We start from the raw sequence: 22,249 nt of genomic DNA, 5'->3' as shown, positions 1-22,249 counted from the left end.
AGCAAGTTCAATCTTGTGTACTTCCATGGCATCCAAAATAATCCAAATGTTAAATAATGACTAATTTCTATTGTTTAAAAAACTGCTATTTGTTTATTATTGCTTCAAATGACTGGCAAACTATTTCAGAATGCGCATAAGTGAAATGTCTTCAAAATGAAACAACAACCACTGCTATATAAACCATGGTTCCTTAGTAATCAGCATTCATGTGATTTTTCATTTTTTACTCTGAGGCCCAATTCGGCAATGTTCAATGCATGGTAACTTCATAACGGTTCAGTTCTGAGCTGAGATGAGGTGATCATAATTTATCATAATTTACTGCTTAGCATATTATTTACTGCTTTTATATATTTAACTTTCATAGAAATCGGTGATAGTCACCAGACATGATTTTGCACTATCTGCCTGATTTGAGATGAAAGAGCCATTCTTTATATTAGGTAAAATTACTATGTGATAATAAATTATGCTAGCCATTCATGACAAAATAGTCTACAACTGTGCAAACACCAAATTTTCAACTGATAGTCAAGTTTAAGTTTTATTGTTTAAATTTACAGAAAAATAATAGTCTTTACTCTAATTTAATTCCAGATTAACTTCCTAATTGTCATCAGCACAAAAAATGAAACATACTACTAAATTCCTACAAAAAAGAGAGAAAGAACATATAATAATGTGTACTACACCATAATAGGAAGGAAGTGATAGTCTTATATAGGCACAAACATATTTTCCTGGACCAATATAACTACAATTATTATTATTATTTATATCCTAGCTGTAAAGATTAGAATGCTCAAGTAATATGTACCAGAAGGTAGTCACTGCAAAGTTTTCTTCTTGAAATTTTTGCATAAAAGGAGGTAATTTAATCAGTAACATATTCCGAATGAATATCTAAATTTCAAAGCATCAAATATGAGCTGATAAACATCGTATTATGTATTTAGTTATGCAGATATAATATCAACTGCAAGTAGCTCAGCTATAATTTTGAATAAAAGTTGGAATTGAGAGGAGTTTTTGTCTTAAATTTGAATTGACACGGATTCTAAGTTGCTAGCACAACCACATATAATACAAGTTAATAATGAATCAAAAAGTAAAATTTAATTTGAACTTACACCATGCGTCATCACATTCGCCACATGTTCAATAGTAGTTGGTACATAGGCTTGATCTGGTCTAGCTTTGGCATTCATCCAATGGACCCTAAAAATATATAGTTCCAGTCAGAAATCCACAAACAACAGTCTATGAGTAAAATCTGGATGTCCCACGTCATCACCAACATTATTGATAGGTAAAGTTACCAAGAATGAAGTTTATAATCCCTCATGACTTGGCCAACATTTATAAGTTATAGATTTGAAGTTAATATTTGCAATAAATGAAATACAATAAGCTATTACAATCAAGTATTCAAATATTCTGTAATCCTCAATAAGAACATTATGCATGCAAAACGGTAATGGTCATATTCACACATGAACCAATTTCGGTTCAAAAATTAGGCAGTAAATAAATATTTGAATTTTAACAGTTTGTAATGGTATATTATGTAGTATATGTATTTTGTTAGAGCTGTCAACTTTTTATGAATGAATGCCTTGCAGTTACCTTTATTTTTTGCCACATTCCTCATTGAGGTGGGTACTGTTAATATAACGAAAATGAATGACTTGATATTTGAATATACAGCAGACCTCCGACTATCCAGCTGCGGTTTATTCGTGTTGCGGCTTATTTGTGCAGAGTTTTATACTTCTTTGACATTTTCCACGATCTTTTTAAAAAATTAATCGCACGCAAAAGCACCAGGATTTTTGCATTTTAATGCAAGGCTACACCAGGCTTATTATTTCCATTATAATCATCATCGTAAAAGGAAATTATTGTATTTAATTTTTGACAAGGAATGTTTCTAGTTTACTTGGACATCTGCTCTAGCATGCAGACGACGATCAGTGGTGGAAAAAACTCTCGATTGAATTTAGAACATTCTTCGATGGTTGACCTATCGCAAATTAAGATAAATGTTGTGTACATTCTATAATTCTATATTTCTTATCACAAAGGTGCAATTATTGCCGTGGCCTCGCATTCAGTTGAATACGGCCCAAAGGAACCGGAGATTTCGTCACACTCGGACATATTTACGCCGAGACTATGTAGTTGCATACTGGGCAACTTGTGTGAGATGCGACTACACAACATGGTGCCTGACATTGTAGTTTCGAAGTCGCGCATTAGTTTTGAAGCATTCGTGAAATCAATTATCTAAATCCGTGATATCGCAGACATGGGTGTGCGGTTTTCGGAAATCAGGCATTTCACGGAGCAGAAGGAATAAGAGTACAATCACGTTATGGCCACTAAAAAGATCGCAGTCGGTAAAAGATGAATGTGAATGGTTCCGGAGAACAACCTAAAATGACAGACAATGTGCAAAAATAATATTAAATTGTTTGATTTAAATGAATTATGAAATTACATGAAATTTAAGTGAAAGTTTGGATTATTCGTGTTTTCTGAATACTCGCGCCGCCTCTCCCCTACATTAGCCCAGATAATCGAGAATATGCTGTAATTGAAGAAGGTGCATTATTTTCATTAATTGCAACAGCACCATGGCAGGCCTTCAATGACAGCTTATGCTCTTCAAGCAAGAAAATGAGGAACTGCAGTGAAACATTTATCTCATGACTCACACCAATGCTGGAGAGCTTGAAGCACACTAATGAACATCATGCTGTGCACACTCCTGGCGTTCATCACGAGTCGCTGAAGCTTCCACCATGCTTGCATGACAGCCAAGTTGTCTGGTTTTGGTACGGTTGGTATCAATGTCTCAAAGAGAAGCTTATTAGGCACCTCTTGCTCTCACAAGAGAAGCAGATGAGACAATTCTTTTTGAGGAAGAGCTAGAATAGAGAACTCCACCTTAATTTCTGCATCATCTTTTCTCCTTAGCAGGCAGCAAGGCACCAGGGACCAAGTTCAAAATATCCTTCTACAGATGGTTTAACTGTAGCATCTTCCAGAAGCCATCCAAGTTATTCTTTGAGTCCAACTGAGTTTGCCCCTAGATTTGAAGTCACCAAGCTCACCGACTGCAACATCAAGGTCCATCAACCCACCTACCCAGCCACTGTCCACCGATTCGATTGCTTCTCTCTCTCACAGTCTCAGGACCTATCTCAGAAGGTAGCCATTCTACAAGCATTCTCTTGCTGCAATCACCAACAATCTTGGTCCCATGGCCATACAAATTCTGTAGCACAAGCAGGTTCCCAAATATGAACAACACCCTGCATTTAAAAAGTGGAAAACACCAACAGCAGCCGCTAGTGGCAGAAACCTACTGCCAACTTATAGGGAGCCACCTGCTCGTTACTGACTGAATCAGCTAGCATCACTTCCACATCCACACAGCCTCTGACCTTTGCTATTGCCTCCTTCTTTTTACTAGGTTTGGGCATGAGTATTTTATGACAAATATTTCCATCCCTTTTGCCAAGTGTGCTCACATTTTGTGATTCTTCTCTAACCATTTTAAAATGTCTTTCAATGGATTGAGTATTGCAAGGCATGTCTGGAATCTAGATGCATTGTAGGTGAGCCTCTTTCGTCAGAATTAATTCAAGTTCCTCAGTTGAAAAGTATTTAAAGAAGAGGAGTTGAAGAAAAAAATGTATTATCCTAGGTAATAATTTTTTTGTAATCCATTGCCATAAAGTTTAAAGGCCTGTTTACACGGTACATTAACTCGTACGGGTTAATGTCTAAATGTATGGACGCGAGAATGAACGCCAAAATGCACCGTGTAACCACCCAACTTGTGCGAATGCATGCACAAAAAATAGAACCTGTTCTAATTTGGTTCAGGCATTCGTACATGTTCCGTTCCGGTCCACAAAAATCATTCACGCAAACGTACATTAACTCGTACGTGTTAATGTATCATGTAAACAGGCCTTAACAGAGGAAAGTGAAAATGCCTGAGTGAGCCACCAAATCCAGTTTCTGTGTGTTCACAATCCTGAGAAAGGCTCCTCTTTGAACTGCAATCACTTCAACATTCACCACAGTAAATAAAATGTTCTCTAGGAAGGCAAAAAAAATTATTCCGAATAGAGTCCTGGAGAACCTCTTGATTTTTCGTAGGGAATTGACATGACTATGGTATTGCTTTCAAACATTTGTGGCTCCCTCTGTTATCTTTCAGTTTTCCTTGATTTAAAACTACATTGGAATTTAAAACATCATGATTTATTTAGTAATTTTTTGAAGAGCCACAAAAGGTTTTCTTGTTCCAACATGCACCTGCAGGACCCTATTGCCATTCTTCCCCACTGACTGTTATCCATTTCTCCAGGATCATGCTCTCCCAGCCGCTGTGTGATGTTGCCACTGGCAAAACAATAGACCATATCCAGGGAGTACTTATAATAAGTGCTAATTACTGATATATATAAATCACAGTTAGGAATATTGAGGCTAATTGTTTCAATCAGGCAAACGTAGCTGTTTGGTCTGGTTGTTGGGCCGTCAAATTATATTTCGAGCGGGAACTTGTTTGAGTGAATCTGGCACACCAAGGAAGCATTGCAAGGTTCTTCCAAGACACTCTGGCATGATAGGTGTACAGAGTACCTCCTTTTCAGCCTGTGTTTGTGGGACACACATCGTAACTAATACATCGCAGGAAAGAAGTATTTATACGAGTGGTTCCCACTAAGTACAGGGCAGCATTGACGGGACGATGTGCATCCCCTGTTTCTGGTGAAACATGTCCTACATAAACTCCACTAGGTTCAGCAAGAATCTCCATTTGATCTTTTGCGGTAGCTATGATGTATACTTTATTTTTACATCAAATTTTCCTCTTTTTTGTCTTTTTTCTACCGTCAAAGCATAACGTGCCATTGCATAGTGGTCTGAAATCGGAAAAAGCCGGACAAAAGTCCAAAATTGCTTCTTTTTACGGTAGTTATTTGAAACTTGATGTATATGCTCACTAATAATAGATCATCATGAAATAATAAGTAATTTTCCATAGATCCCATCCATTGCTAAGATACAGAAGACAAAACATGACCAAATTTCCGAAACCACGCCTGATCTTGTTTTTTTCAAAAAACTTAAAGAGTTGAGCTGTTGGTAGAGTTTTGGAAGAATTTTAATGAATAAAAAAACATTACATTCCTGTATTGCGGTACTTTTACTACATTTTCCATCATTTTTTAATATTTTGGTTGATATCGTAGTGATATAATGTTGAAAAATGGCACTCTTTTTTTATGGCAAAACCTGACATAAAGTAGACAACATATCTAGTTTGAGAAATATAAGTTCTCCTATTTTTTCATCAGAGTAGGGCTATAGCCTTACATAGTGGTTCAAATCCTTCTCTCTACTGCCACTTTTTCATTTGGAGCACCACATTACATCCTCGTACATGGGAAAACTTCCTCCAGTTATCAGTTGAAGAGTAGCAAAAAAAAGACACTCAGCTGTTGAGTGAATTGTAATTTTGATTGCACTATCTATTCTCTGTTCCGATAAAATTACTCTTTCCAACACTATCCAATAGTATCACCAAACTGCATGACTAAAGATAAATGGCTATGTAAAATCCACCGTGCATAAAATAATTATTTAAGGAAAATGTAGACTGAGGCATTACTTTCACAATGGGCAAAGGTTTGCAAAACTTATGAGCACAGAACACCTTTTCACTACACAAAATGGCATTTAAAGCTAAAGACAGGGAGAGAGGAGCAAAAGGAGATTTGTTGGAGAGAGGCGGAGAAAATATTCAAATGCATATTATACACTGCCTATGAGAGTGATGCACAAAAATAATTATTACATATTCGATATATAAGTCTGCCCAATTAAATTATCATATAGCTTAGATGAAATCTTTTCTCATCACTGTCTGTGTAGGTAAATCTTCAATATTCTTTTATTTTTCTAACCTGCCTATGGTGCTATTAGACAGGTACTCAAGGAATAATACCTCATGCAGATCAGATTTGATTCCTAAATTTAAAATTTCAAATGCATAAATTATCAATACTTTCGTAAATATTAGAGATGGGTCGAATAGCAGATTTCTCGAACTCGAATATCGAATTCGAATATTAAATCATTGCTCGAATATTCGAATACCTCGAATTTCGAATACCTCGAATACTAAATGATGAATGCTGGAATGTTTGACTCGGTTGCCTATGCAGCAGGCAACACAAGATTTTGGGGAGTAATTTTGATTTCCTTTAAAGGATTCGAACAGGAATTTAGCTGATTAATGGAATATTTTAATTTTATGGAAACAATTGGGCATATAATTAATTCAACTAACATCGCTTTACCCCCATACCTGCTGCCAAGTGCTAGCTGACAATCTGAGGCATTTTGTAAAATTCAAGCTCTTCTCCACCGGATTTTCTTCAATTATTTTCAGTCCATCTTTGGGAGTTCTCACGAGATAAGAAGATGAATTGGAATTGCTATCAGGGAGAAACCAAATATCCTGAGAAAATATCCCTTCGTCTGGGACTGTAACAATAAAGATTTATAGCACCACTCATAAATTGTAACTTGATATATGTTTTAGGAAAAAAATACCACATCAACTACCGAGAAGCTCTGCTGCTCATATCGAGTCTCGCCAGAATGCCAAGCCTCCGTCCTATTTTGACATTTATTTCCACGCGTAAAATGCTTAAATAAAGTCAGAAATGCGTCGCGTTTGGTCTTGTTCTTTTTTAAATTACGCGCACATCACTAATATTTCAATCCAATAAAGGTGTAATAATAATTGCCGAAAGTCATTGCTAGACACCTTTCGGGCTAGTAGATGACTCATGCAGCAGTTGACCTCCAGAAAGGGGGAAATTCGAAGCAGGTAGGTAGAAAAAGGTCAGTGGGTGAGAAAAGGGGGTGGGCGCGAGACACGTTTTCATTTTTCTCGCGTAACTTGATATTTTTTTTTCGAAGCCTAGGTCTTCGTAATATGATCCCTGCGCGAGGTGGGACCTTTTTTATTTCGGAGAAGTAGAAAGCCTCAGAGGGGGATAGCGGATCTTGGGAAATGCGCTAATGTTACTATCCCACGGTACTCATGCAGCAGTTGAGCTCCAGAAATGGGGAACTTCGAAGCAGGTAGCCAGAAAAAGGTCAGTGGGTTAGAAAAGGGGGGCGTGAGTCACGTCTTTATTGTTCTCGTGCAACTTGATATTTTTTTCGAAGCTATGGTTTTCGTAATTCGACCCCTGCCCGAGCGAGGACCTTTTGTTTGATTTCGGAGAAGATGAAAGTGTCAGAGTGGGTGAGGCGAATGCTGAATGGAGGGGGATAGCAGATCGTGGGCTATGCGCCGATGTTACTATCCCACGGCACTGGAGTTTCCTGGTGGAGGAAACCGGGGATTTTCGGATTTTTTCACCCGGATCCATTTAGGTTTCCCATGTCGAACTCTTTTCACCGCTCTGACCCGCGAATTTGATGTAGTTCGTCAACTTGCCTATAACGGCGCTGCATGCACTAAAAGACTACAGTTCTGTTCATTTTTCCGAGTCTACTACCAACGACGTGCGTGCGACAGTATACGACACGAATTTCAAAGTATTCGAGGTATTCGAGGCGGTACTTTTCGCATAACTATTCGAGACCTCGAATATCGAATACTTTCTAGTATTCGAGGTATTCGAGTATTCGCGGATACTATTTGCACATCTCTAGTAAATATAGATAAAAAAATTTATCGGCAGCAGTTTGGCTCCAGTGATATGTTAAAGCAAAGTATCTCAGTAAGTATAATGTTCATGTTTGCAAATCTTTTGTATTGGCTCAGTATAGTTTTCCGTCTGAAAATATACAATTCCTGAATTTAATACCAATACCTTTAATGCCATTAAGTAGCTAAGTGAATTCTTTCCACCCCCACATTAAGTCCATCTTAATTGGATGCATTTTAATATCAATGGTGACTTAAATGACTGAGTGAAACTGTCTTGAAACCTGTCTTTTGATTCTTTCAACATCAATATGACTAAAAAAAAAGGAACATAAAGAACCACCTCCTGAGACTCCTGTAAGTCCTGATTACAAAATACATTAACCCATTTATGCCGAAGGTTTGAAAAATGTGAATTTTACCCTGATTTTTACATATTGTAGATAAAAATACGTATGAAAACAATATCCGAAAGAAAAAACAATGTATCTCTGGCCAATTATTAATTACGAGGTGTTCCAAAAATGGAACACTAGGCAAATCCACTTCTATGACATACTCATTGATAACATGCAAAAAATTTGATTTTGAAAATTTGAAGAAGACTTTTATTAAGTCACTACTAAGAATGATATCCAGGTGAACACTTAACATGCAAGGATACATTGCAATTTTAACATTGAAAAGTGGTACATATTTTTGTCACGTTGGACACAGTGAGTTTGCTTTCTCTGCTTTACATTATAATGATTCATGCCGTCATGACGTGAGTCTAAGTTACGCTTCATAGATGGTCTCCCTTTCTTACCAGGCTCAGCAGGATGACAATATGTCTCTATATTGTGACAGGTCACATGGCGACGAAATTCAAGAAGATTTATTGGCTTCACATAGTTTATTTTATGCAATTGCCAAGCATTTTGTGAACCCAGCTCAAAGCATAACCGGAGGGTTCGAGTATCATCTCTTTCCACGGATTGATGCTTGACACTTGTCAATATTTTCATCAGCTTGGTCCACTCCTCCCATATACTGATTATACACCTTGATTAAAAATTTGGCTGAGTAACTTAGGTAAGCAGAAAAAAAGATATAATTGTATCTTTTTTTCTGCTTTTGAGAATAACGACTGACTGTTGCAAAGGATTGACACCGGCACCGGAAGATGCAACAATCACAACACTGGTATCATTCCATCTACAAATAATATTGCCTTTTCCATTAATTCGGCAATCAAATGTTCCCATATCTTTTTATTTAGGGTAGCATCAGATAGTAAAGGAGGTTTGTCCACGCGATCTTTTCTCGCTGTGCCTCTTGCTTGGTTGCCCATTGAGTGAAGTTTATCAAGGAGTGCAATGCTTGTAAAAAGAGTTGTCGAACACAAAATGGTATTTACCAGGATGCTGCGTTGGGAGTGCCTCATTCAATCGCAAAATAATTGAAGCACCTACACCATATTCTTGTTATTGAGTGTTCGGGTTATTTCCTTGATAAGGCTGAAACCAGCAAAGGTAGCCTAGACGCGTTGGAACAAACAAGAATTTATACCCAAACTGAAAGGGCTAACCCCGATTGAACTGTTTGCATTCGTAACGACCAAAATAGGAAATCATGGCCTCATCAAAGCTGAAGTATATTTCATTTGGTGCAAATTTCATACAAATGTCATTCAGACGCTCAATTAGAGGTCGCAGCTTGGAAAACTTGTCCACGTGGTTCAAGTTAGAATTGCCAGCAAAATGCAAATTTGAAAATATTGTTTCAAATCAGTCACATCTTATTGCACCACTAACTAGAGAATTATGTGAATCTGGTCTTAGCTCCCAAAACATATGTCGTCTCGGAACAGAGACGCAACCACTCAGGAAAATTATTCCCAAAAACCACTGGCAGTCAGATCGAGTTCTAAATATTCTGCTAGGGTTTTCATTTTCGAGATTTGTTCTCCTGAAACTACCTCCTACTGGCTGGGCAGTCAGATCGGAATTCTTCCATTTGCGCACAACTATGGTTACCTTTTTTCTTTGAGCAAGAAGAGGTTGAGGCAAAGAAGAAGCCAATGCACCGTAATTTTCATTAGTTTCACCATCCGGTATCAGCGAAAGGTCAGCATTGTCAAAGTGTTCGTCAGAAGAACCATGAATGAGATGAGCAGAAGCGTGCAGCAATGAACCGGGAAGATTATTAATTGTTCCACATCGAATTGCTTGCTTGATTTAAAATTAAAGTGAATATTTCAGTGCACCTGAATGCACGCATAATAGTACATAGTGGATTTGCCTAATGTTCCAAAAATGGTACACTGTTATATAAAAGCTTATGACTAAAACAAAATAAGTTGTTTCAAAATTTTGTTCATTAAGCACTTTAGGTTAACTATTACTGAACATGCTGGGAAAAATTTACAACATTTGGACGAAATGGAAAATAGTTAATAATATAACATTAGAGATGGTCTCAGAAAAACTGCTTTGAAAAAAAAAACTGATATTTCTCAACACATTGGCTGCGATGGGTTGGCAAAACTGACTAAATATTTGCACTCCATAATACAACATATCTTTATAAAGAGGCACAAGAAGAAAAACCGTGTCATATTGGTGTATTATGAGTCGTAGTCATTAAATTAGAATGTCCCGTTAGGTGTTCCAAAAATGGAACACTAGGCATAAATGGGTTAAAACATATGAGTTAATATCTGATTGCATGAAGGATTTTGGTATACCAGAACGGAATATGTTCGAATGCATGAATCAATCAAATTAGAACAGGTTCTATTTTCTGCTCATGCATTTGCACAAGTTGGGTGGTTACATATGTACCATATGGTACATTTTGGCATTCATTCTCATGCTCCTACATTTAGACATTAACTTGTATATACAAGTTATTTATACACTACATAAAAAGGCCTTACGAAAGTTTTTGGGAAAGTATATGCATTAAAATCTTAACTCAATGGTTAAACATTACAAAGTTTGTGACATCATCCAAACCTTCAAGTATAACTGCTGTTGGAATCATGCTTCAGCATACAACACAAAAAGCATGACCAGTTTGATATTTATTTTTATGTTCCATTGATATGTACTTCCATTGATTTGATGTTTATGTGTAATGAAGAGTGGTGGTAGGTTGCTATGGGTTGTTGTGGGATGAGAGGGGGATTGTTGTGTGAGAATTCTGATGGCTTAAGCCATTAAAAAAAAGACCTGTAAGGAAGGAGACAAGGAAATAAACTGTATGGTAAAATTCTATGATATTGCACCAGGTTTCGGTAAAATTTTTCCATAAAATGTAAATGAGATTGATGAGTTGAATAAACATACACAGTGGTGTAAGATACAGATAACAGAGGCAGCTGGTGCTTGAAGGGCAAAGCAAAATTGATAGGCAAATTAATGAAAGATATTGTTTACGAACAATGGTTATTTAGTCATCTTCCATAATTGTTAGTGTTTAAAACACGAAGCAAACAATTGATAAGATAAATGACAGTAATCATGAGTGCAATCGAAACCAATCACTTATAAAAACTATTCACCCGAAGGAAATTTATGATTGAATAAAAAAACTGGAGATAAATTAAGTTGGAAATAGAAACGTTACATTCGACATTGCGACATTAGAGCAAGGATCAAACATGCACGGCTAATTAATAGATACTATAATGAATCAAAGCATCAATTTTCCCTGTATAAATTGCTCCCTCGCCCATACGAAAATAAATAATTTAATGATATGAACCTACCCTTTTAATTTGTTCGTAATGTAAGAATAAAGCGTCTTTAACTCGGCGTTGAATCTCATCCTCGCCGAATTCGATGGTAACAATATTGAAGTCATTTCTTGAGCAATTCACGGCGGCCACGCACACAACACATAATTACACCTGAAAAATAAACAAAGAGAGCCAAACAATAATTTCAAGGTTCAGGAAGACGATAAAAAAATATTAATAATGGCCAACTGCTAGTATCAAGCATCTCGAGTCTTGGCCGTAAATTCTACGCCACGGCTGGACAAAAACAGGATTTTATGAACATGAGCACGCAAATACACTGATTAATAATATCAGAAAAGCACAGAGGGGAATATGAGGTACGTAACTTACGTAATATACACAGTTTCAGCTAACTTTTACTTAGCATCACAAACGCCGACTTGGATATAATCAATTCCGATTAAGCTCATAACTGGAAATATTTTAATATGCAATTAGATGTATACATATTCTAAGATTTAATTGACAACAAACATGGGGCAAGACTTATACATGTTATACCAACAGCCTTTAATTGAGTGCATTCGTCATTCAACAACCACCGCAGACGATTCTTGGTTCAACGAGTGACGATCAACACCGCTGCGCGGCGGCGCATTGCCGCTCCTCATCTCAATTCTTGCACGCGCCGGGCTTCACGGTTTCAAATTAGGTTCAAACAAGATTTTTCGCGTGCAGGATATTTTTCGGGATTTTATTATGAATTAACAAAGAGGGTTACGGGGAAAGTAGGGTAGATAGTTATTCAGTTTTTCACGGAGATTTCAAATTTTCATATGGCACATGTCTCAAGGCCGAAATCCGAGTTTGAAAATTCGCCCATCACGACAATGTAAAATCGAAATCGTTTATTCCTCGGAATAAGGAAATTACATACTTTTTATAAACAGTATGCTGATATACTACAGTAAACACTTAGTACCGCTATATACTTTTTTCCGCTTAAAATTCAGTTTATACACTAGAAAATGACTCCCAAAAGTCTCCCGAGTTTACTAGAGACTTACTCTAATACTCTTATAGAAACTAGGTCCCTTAGACATCACATGGAGTGGCATCGCATGGGCACCAATCTGGCCTTTTTCCAATGCGGTTAAAATTGACCATTGCCATTTGTCTAAACTGGGATTTCTAAAACCAAATTATTTTTATATTATGAATACACTAATGCTGGGTGATGAATCGCAATCAATGCCTTTCGTTTTCTTTGATGAAGGAAATTACCCCATTATGAAAGTTAGGAAGGCGAGGAAAGGGAATGTAGAAGCTCAGAAGGGGACTATGAGGAGAGAATATCAGGAACAGGTCACTTTCAAATAGGAAATTTCTAATTCTTGTATGAATCATCACCTATCAAAGCATTAATATAATCATTGCAGCTGCAGGATTACTAGGATCATGCTTTGGGGGATGGAGCGGCCTGGAGGGGATAAACCCCCAAGGCAATGGGTGGTCAGGGTAAATTTTTGAAAAATGGCAAATGCATAGGTTTCACTTGTAATTCCACTGGAAATCATCTCACCAGGGAAAACATAGACAGTAGTTTTAAATAATATTTTTATTTCTCTGAGGCTCATTTATTTCATTCTGTTGATGAATATTTGGCTATGTAAATATGTTCTGTGCGGGTATTATATATTGTACTGAAACATCGACATGCAGTATAGCATGGAACATGCATGTACCAAGATCCTTAGGCAATAAATAATATTATTATTGTTTATTGTCATTCAGACTCTTACCTATGCAATTTTTCGGTAAGGATTATAACCCTATAGTACTATTCTTAGGTTTAGTGTGCATCGCATGAGCTCATTAGAAGCTTGTTTTCCATCTTCTCCTTCACTATCACTGCAAAGGTAACACTGGTCCCATTGCACTCGCTTGTGGCAATGTTCTCCTTAGCTCATTTTGATGCACAAGGACTTCCACTGAAAAGGTAAAAATGATCACTGGCAGCTGCTAAACTACCAGGTATAAACTGGGATGCAAGGCCCATGCAAAAATGGCAATTGCCACCTACAACCCTGTTTAATGTTACTTCTTCATAACAGACTCGCCCAAGCTCAACACTGATCACCAAGAGGTCACAAAGTTTTAAACGGGCTGTATAAAATTGTAAATAAATAATAAATTCAAAATAGTTATATTTACTAAATGTAGGGGAGGTACAACGATAGTTCAAAGCTGCAGCTGGCAGACACCCAAAACGCAGGATATCCCTTGGCCTCCCCCCTGACACATATATGGACCAAGAAACTCAAATAGGACATTACCCCGGGAAACCTTCCTAGAGATGGGAAGGATTGAGTTAGGCATAGCTATCAGGCAGGGGCGGATCATAGAGGTCATGGAACCCCAAAAATTTTATTATTTTAACATAGTGTCTGTATCTTAGTAAACAGAGTGCATATGCAAATTCATGACAATAATTTCCATGCTTCCTGGACCCAAGTCATGACCTGGATCCCCCCTTAATGTGATGCTGAATCCTCCCCTGATATCAGATAAGCGATAGTGTTGTGGCGTAAGGGCGTACCCAGGATCAAAACTAGGGAGGGGGGGGGGGCAAGCCATGGCTGTGTAAGTTGTAGGTAAGATTTAAGCACGGAAAAGGTGAATGAAAAAAACATTTTAAGGAAACTGTAACAGCTCTGTATTAGTTTTCCAAATTATTTGCTTGAAAAAATATTATTTTCCTATAAGACATTTGCAATTTTTGCTACTGGGGGGGGGGGGCAGCTGCCCTCTCTTGTCCCACACTGGGTATACCCATGTTCTGGCGATGGAAAATGAAGCATGTAACACTTTATTCCCACAACGCACGTTGTTGCCAAAGGACATCTGCTGCGTGTCTGAGGCATATTCTCGCTGTCCGCGGATTTTCAGGACAGCCAGAGGACGACCAGCTGATGTCCTTGCCATCCGTCCACACACTGTCCGATCTTGGACGTCCAATCAGTATCCCATCCGTACAAAAGTTTTGACCACACTTGTGAAGTCCTATTGGACCAAAATCAATGTGGACAGTTTCTTGGAAGAATTTTCTTAAGGCTTCTTTCTTTCAATGAATGAAAATTGAGTCATCCAAATAATATTGTTAATTTAACCTTTTTTACGCAAAGAATTTACATTGTTTTTGTTTTATGATCATCAAATAAAGTATAACATCGTAAAGAGAGATATTTAATACATATATTCTGGAGTCTTGATAATTCACGCCGAAAGTTGTAAAAAGTCATCGTATGAAAGTGTAAGCGAAGGTGACCACATTTTTTCACGGAGACAAAATTTTCAAGTCGCTGAATTGTTAAGGCTCCAAATATATTAATAGCAACCATCGTACCGCGAAGCCCAGTACCTGCTGTTCTTAGAAGGTGAGTACAATTTTGAAAAAGATTTGATAATTTCCCAGAGAATGATGTGGGTTAACTTCTCTTGTGATTCCCACCAGGTTATAAGTTCCATTTCCGCCGATTCGTCAGCATCGTGCATTCCGTGCCCTGAATCAGAGATTTTTAATGGCGGCAGAAATGGAGTATCTAACCCGGTGGGAATACCGAGAGAATATTATTCCACAATAAAATGTATTCTTAAATATATCCACAGAGGCTGAGTTAAGGACCTTGAAGGAGCACTTAAAAAATGAACCTTTTTCTGATAAGATGGCCATGTAATGCCAAAATATTTGACATTCATATTTCTATGTATCATATGTTATGTTGGCTTTATAAACAATGTTCTAAGCTACCAGTCATATTAAACAGGTAGTCTATACTTGAGTATAACAGGAAGAAATACTGCCTCAGATGCCACCTGGTGAATTATGAGAAGGGTGATCAGTGAAGATATGACCACAGAATTTAGCTTAGCTGGTGCTGGCAGCAAGCGATCCTTCACAGTCCTTAGATTGGCTAGGATTATTATCCGTAAGTACATTCCTATTGGCTTTTTGTTATAGCTGTCAAGCTTCTTGATGAGAAAAGTAACTTCTCATCCATGGTTTCTAAATGTTTGTTTTATAACGAGTTCAATGAGGCAACACATTTTTGTTAAAGAAAAGTTTCAAAAATGTTCAGGGCCTACTGTGGACAGGTTTCACAATTTTAACTTTATGATTTTAAGACTTTTAAGTATGTTAAGCCCAAGAGTAATGAGGCTGTGGCTTCCTAGAGTAGGGATGTAAATCTTATGTAGCTTTTTATAGAAGTTTGCACATGTGTTTTAAGCATAATGATATGATATTTATAATGATTTTTTCCATCAGAAAATTTCTTATAAATAACATTTTGAATTTGATACTTACAAGAAATATTCTTAATTTTGCTCAATTTCTGATCAAAATTTTCTAATAAGAAAAATTCTTATAAGAAATGTGTCCAATTTTTACAAGAATTTTCCAACAGGGCTTGTCTTATGCTATTGGCCTTTCATCTACCAGACACGATGCTGCATAATTATATCAGTCATCTTTACAGGAGCTCAGTGCAGGAGACCCTGGAAAATATGTAGAGGTGACTGTGAGAAATTGGATTAGGCACGCCAAGGAACGCTTGCAGGGGAAGAAGAAAAATAAGTAATATTTAATTTCTTGTGTTAGCTTCTTGTACCAAAGAAGTCTAATAAATATTGTACATGAAATCGATGCCTTATTTATTTAAATATCCGGACCTAGTATTTATTGGTAACGAACAAAATTCAGTCCTAACCTAAATGTGTCCTGAAGGTGTCCAAAGCGGACACCTTCGAAAGGCTGCCTACAGACGTCCTGATCAGGACGTCCGCAGGCAGCCTTTTTTTTACTGACATGCGGACGTGCAGCGGACATCCTTTGGCATAAATGCCGACAGCCCGTTCGTATGCCACTTGATGGACAGTCACCGGAAGTCCTAAAGATGTTCGTGTGCTGTGTGGGTTGTCTGGAGAGAAAACCCATAAAATATGCAATGCAGTTATCGACAAAATAAAGGATACACATTTTTCCAGCAAGTTATCACAGTTGTTTCACGAAACATTGATCTCGGTCACAAAAGAGGACTCAATACCAAAGGTACATTTCAATGATAAACAAAGTGTTCAAGAGCATTTCAAAAATGCATTTCACTTAAGTTCACATCGACAACAAAAGCTGTTACAGTTATCGCACTTCCCTGGTAGATAAACAGGTCACTACCCTTAATGGTTGCTAACAACCATTATCTAAAGTCGCTCGCTCTATCAGTCAAGTTGAATCCATCCCGTGCTTGTACATACCTTCTCATGTGTCGCAATCAGTGCCGTAGTGAACCAATTACGTAGTCCCAAACATTCATTGCTGTCATTAATACTAATGGCTATCTCCAAATGTGGCATTCAAATAAGAAATTGATCAGTTTCTATTATTCCATCCTCCACCATAAAATAAATTTGCTTTCACTAAAAATTCAACATTTACCAACAACTCCCCACACCTCGATTCGTCACAGCCTTTCATCCGTCATCATTCGCGAGTTCGCAACTTATAAACAATCGCGCAACGCTAACTCAGCTGTTTCTGTGGTCAATATCAATATGGAGTGAGGCTGCCAAGGTCGCTGACATTTACGCAATATATATGCAAAATTTCGCCAGAAACGTAGATGTATTGACGCAGGGATTGAAGGCTGGTATATCAGGACTAATGAACCTCGCAAGTCAAGGAGCTGATCCCAACAGTGGTGTTTTCTTTGTTAATTTCAATCAGGATTGCACGTATGTAAACTGCCCTGTTGTGTTATGTCATTTGTTATTTGCACTGCTATCATTGGAGATTATTCACCATATATTCTGTGGTTTTCCTATGGCTACGTTTAAAAAGTAGAGAATGTCTTATTATGATAATCGAATCTAAATTAAATATCCGTGTGTTACAGAAAGTGAAAGGTACGAGCAAATGTCATCATGCTTATTTGCGTAACTTCACGATACGTGTCACTGTTGAATTTTGGCCCGGAAAAAAAGCGTTTCTCTTTTCTGTAATGTTTAAATTTTACTGCGTTAAACATGTTTATGCCTAGCGTATGTTATATTTCAAGAATATCGTTCACCTTCATATTTTTTGAAGCATTTATTGTGTATGATTGTTGTGCATTTAAAAGGTGGTGTGTATTTCCTTTTAGGTCACTGGCTGTTGGCACGAAGACTGGCTATCGCCTTTTTTCCCTAAATTCTGTCGACAATTTGGAGCAGATATATGAAAATGGTAAATATTTAAACTATTCTTCGCTATAAACTAGTTAACGTATTATAAAAATAACCCTTATGAGAACGAAGAACTGTTATGATCATTAATTCTGATTATTGATCATTTTAATTATGTATTAAATAATTACATCAAAATTGTTAGTATCCTGAAATACTGCATCGTATTCAATGTGGTATTCATTTCTCAATGGAATTGTGCTTATGTATCTTAATCAATTGGAAAAAGTTTGGATAAAGTAGTTAGCATTGGAACATTTTTACTTAGAGACAGCTCATATTCTAAATGCTTAAAGATCTGCATATGTTATTTAGCCTCCATATAAAAATAATTGGGCTAATCTAATTTCTACTTTATATATTCAAATTACAGCTAACTCATTTTGCTCAGGTTCATAAAAATTAACAGCTAAAAATAGGATGATAACTACCAAGCAAAAGAGCACAGTTAAACAAAGACGAAATAAAAAACGATAGTTGCAATGCATTGCCTTGCAGAATATGTATGTTTTTTGCTAAGAGAATCAAGTTAATTGCCACAATTTCCCATTGAAAAAATTTTCTCTATACCATCTTTAACTAAATCAATAAATTTTAAACTAAATCATAGTTTCGCACTTCTATGAGTTCTTTAGCATGTTCATTCTTTTTGTTATATTATCTGCAATGGTACATATTAATATTAATTTCACATGCGGCTACTCATTCTATGCAGTACCCATCCAGCACAGGTCAGTCTTTTGCTGCTTCATTGTCAACATAATGACGTCAATTGATAGGCTAAGCTTTGACGTATTGCCGGGTGTAGATTAAGTAAAAGTCATCAATGACAGAGCAAAAAATAGTAGAGAAGCCATCTATAGGTAGATTCAAATACCAGCTAACCATCAACCCATAGGAACGTAATGGAGTGCCCCATTTCCTCCGTAATGGCGGGTTTGAAGGGGGCGTGGCATAGTTGTGCAATTAGCTGTACTTCAATGCCCAGTTATAACACAGATTCTTACAGGGCAACAACCTAATTAATTAAGCAGTACTGCATATTCAAATGAATAAATTTGTATCCGATTATAGCCGTTGTATCCTGCAGAAACAGGATTATCATGGGGCAATGAGGTTTTTGCTAAAGTCTTGACCCAGTATTACATGCATAATAACAGCTGTCAAATACACCAACTGTATGATTTAAATATTAACCAAATCCTGAGATAAAATGGCATAATACCAAGTTACCATAATACTATATTTTTAGTTTTTCACCTTCAAACCTCAGGAAAAGAGCCGTGCACTCTTGAGTAATGCATATTTGTACTTGACAAAATATGTGGTTCTAAATTTAGTTTTACCAAAAGGGTGAAACATTTTTTGATAAATGGAAGAAAAATCAAGTATGAACATTTATTAAATTGGCAAATTAAAACATATATGATTCATGAGTGAGGTCAAAAAAGCAAAACCGATCTGCAAACACTATAAGGTGATTGCAATTCACAACTGTTCCAGTCAGTAACTGCCACTCCTTATGCTTGGTCACAGGAAAGTAAATGGAAAAAGGCTTCTGGCATAACCCTAATACGGAGTGAGTCTCTCGGACTCATCGCTTCAAATTTTTTAAATTATATTTTGTAGTTGAAATGTCAGCTTGGCATACATTTTCAACTTCTTCTTATTATATATGTATATCCTATTCAATCCAGTCATTCCAACTACTTTTAGAGCTAAGGTATCTTAAAAATATTTTTTCTGAATTGCATCAAAACCAGGCATGGTGTGCCCGTGAGACTCTTGATGCTTCTTACTTTCTTCTGTGCTTATATTTATTTTGCCTCTTCTGAGAAAACTGCATTTGAGGAATCGTTGTTTTACCACAATGTAGCCAAATCATGGAAAATATTTTACGCAAATTATACTTGCTTGTTATGTTTACAATATCATAGCAGTCAATAACTTGTTTAGATGATGTCCGATTTGCATTATTGTGTTTAGCCTTAATCTTTTGTGAATGCCAAGTAGAATGATAAATTTGTAAAAGAAATGTATAAAAAAAGGTTAAAACAGTCTACTGGACTCGATGTTTGACTATCTGGGAAATTAATATGCAATTTAAAACTTTTTTTAAGGAAAACTAATAATTTATGCATAACGCTTCTTTAGTGTACAGGAAACACTAGGTGATGAGAAAACTAACATTTTTCACTGCTAAATAGTTTTAATATAATGAATAAGTTATGTGAGTTAATAGACTTGTGGTGGATAATGTAGCGATTTACTACGCTGAATAATACTTATGTTATGATTACTACGCTAAATAACACACTTGTGTCGTTTCTGCATTGGAGCGTTAATTATCTCTTCGAAGTATAGACTGAACTGACTGAATCATTGTTGGCTGAGATGGCTTGTTTATATAGTAACGGCGAACGCCACGCTGGAAGTTCCTGGAACATTCCCGATTTTCTCTACTGTGTGTTGTGGCGGATGTTGCGCCATACTACTCGGAAGAGAGAGAGTGTCGACCCCAAAACGGTCCGGAGGACGGACGGTGCGGCTGGAGTGAGTGGTAATATCTGGTGATGGCACTGATGGAGTAGGCGGAGAGTCCTCCTCAAGAAGATGGGCTGACTTGAGACGGTCGATGGAAACAGTGGAAGGTTTTCCATTGGGGCCAAAGGGGCTTGCTTAAGATAGAGAAAAATTAACTGTTTCCGCGAAAAGCAACAACCTTTACCCTTTTTCCCTTTCCACCTTCGCCGAGGTGAGTCGCGTGGAAAGCAGAGTTTACACATCACAAGGCATCTTTTAGCCTTTTTTATTACTGCGTCCGTCCGATGTGATATTCATTTGTATCGTTTAGTTACTTTCTTGGACTTAAAAAAAACAAGAGTTTTTAAGGTTGATAAAACGACGTGAGAAGTTTTTTTTGGCTCTGCAAGACTAAAGCTTAGTTCTGTAGTTCGTTCGCTTCGTCCACTTGAATTACATGAAGATTCGAGATCCATAAAAATGTTGATATAATTTTTAATAAAAATTCCAGTTTCCGAAATCTTATATATTTGGTTGGAAAGTGCTTGCCAAGTCACACAAGTGTGTAGGAAAAGGCAATTTTCTGCAGTCAGTAATACTGTAACATGGAGACGTCAAAACCTGCTGGCTGAGCATGTAGCATAATTGGTTTTTCTGCTTGAGAATTTGAAAGGACCAAGTATTACATGATTCATATACGTTGCATGTAATCTTTATTATAACTGTGAAAATGACTATACTCAGGGCTCTCCCTTGTAGTTTTGATACATATATGAGTTAAATGGCCGACATATTACTTGGGGTTAATTAATCTCAGCTGTGCCTATGGAACTGTTGAAGACACATTAATTTTCATTCATCTCCTACTTCTGACAGTAACCATCAACGATCCTCATTATATTTTCCTTCTTACATTACTAGGCAAGAAATTCCTTATAGAAAATTGGAGTAGAATATATTGTCGTATGCATTGCTGTATTCCTGGTTCAGAAATTACCATACTCGACTCGATTCGATACTCGCGAGTAATTTTCAACTCAACATGAGATCAAAAAGTGCAACTCAGACTTCCCTATTATATTCCGGAGGAGCAAATGCAGACTAGGGAGCCTGTGATAGGTATATGGTCAAGATACAGTGATGCATTTGGAAAAGTACCCAAAGTCACCATAGCAAACACTGTTGAAGCTGAAGTGGAAGATTATTTATCAGAGATGAATGCACCACCATTTTCCTTCCCTGGGAAATACTGGAAGACTTGTATATCGTACTCAAGGCTGAAAGTATTAGCGTTTCTTGCCATACCGCCATCCACTGTGTTCAGTGAAAGATTTTTTAGTTCGGCAGGAAAAATATGTGATGTAAAACGCAACAGGCTTTATCCTGACAGAGTAAAGATGCTTTGCTTTCTGAGCGAAAATGTGAAGTCTGTAAAAGGAGACTAAATTTGTGAGAAATTATTGACAATGATAAGATATTTTCAATAAAAAATAGATATAAAAGGAGATACTTTTGTTTTAAATTTAAACATGAGTGCTAATATTGTAAAGTGATACCTATGAGGTAACACCACTTTTCAGGTATGTTCTGTGTTGAAATTTAGCTATTATATTTTAATTGAATATAGTTTTGATATGAAAGATGCTATTGTCAACTTATTCTTTCACAGAGTAATAATTTTTTAAGTGGTTGCCTGAAATTGAGTGATTTTTTCTTGGAGCCTATGGCGTCAGAATCGATAGAATCGGTATCGGTAGAATCGGAATCGTTAAAATTTTGGAATCGACCCATCACTAATTTTCACAATACATATTTGAAAATTTCTGATGCCATAAAGCTCTGCTCATAGATATTTGGGACTGAAAGAATAGGTGATATCAGGAATAGAGCTGTCCGTTTAAAAGTAAAATATTTTGCCACTTACTTCCACTGAAGGTGCATTGTCTAAGATCAAACATCCTATT

General features: G+C 36.9%; 2 protein-coding genes across 10 annotated transcripts in view; one reads left to right on the top strand and one right to left on the bottom strand.

Moving 5' to 3' along the window:
* LOC124159747 (monocyte to macrophage differentiation factor 2) overlaps positions 1–16,996 on the bottom strand; it is a 56,772-nt gene extending 39,776 nt beyond the window's left edge. Inside the window, exons 1-4 of one of the 7 annotated variants that reach the window (XM_046535660.1) lie at positions 12,049–12,153; positions 11,874–11,955; positions 11,511–11,651; positions 1,134–1,221 (exon numbers count right to left, since the gene is read on the bottom strand). In XM_046535660.1, coding sequence (XP_046391616.1) covers positions 1,134–1,221; positions 11,511–11,605 — 183 coding nt within the window. In that variant the 5' untranslated portion in view covers positions 11,606–11,651; positions 11,874–11,955; positions 12,049–12,153. The other 6 variants (XM_046535666.1, XM_046535672.1, XM_046535688.1 and 3 more) reach the window with 6 other exon arrangements.
* A 53-nt stretch (positions 16,997–17,049) lies between these two features.
* The window catches only part of LOC124159725 (WD repeat domain phosphoinositide-interacting protein 2), a 35,283-nt gene continuing 30,083 nt past the window's right edge, over positions 17,050–22,249 (top strand). For all 3 annotated transcript variants that reach the window (XM_046535650.1, XM_046535639.1, XM_046535644.1), the window contains exons 1-2: positions 17,050–17,273; positions 17,681–17,763. In XM_046535650.1, the coding sequence (XP_046391606.1) occupies positions 17,137–17,273; positions 17,681–17,763 (220 nt within the window). In that variant the 5' untranslated portion in view covers positions 17,050–17,136. The remainder of the gene's footprint in view (positions 17,274–17,680; positions 17,764–22,249) is intronic.

Source organism: Ischnura elegans, chromosome 1 (genome assembly GCF_921293095.1).
Source record: "Ischnura elegans chromosome 1, ioIscEleg1.1, whole genome shotgun sequence".
NCBI lineage: Eukaryota > Metazoa > Arthropoda > Insecta > Odonata > Coenagrionidae > Ischnura > Ischnura elegans.
This window is presented reverse-complemented; position numbering and strand designations above follow the sequence as displayed.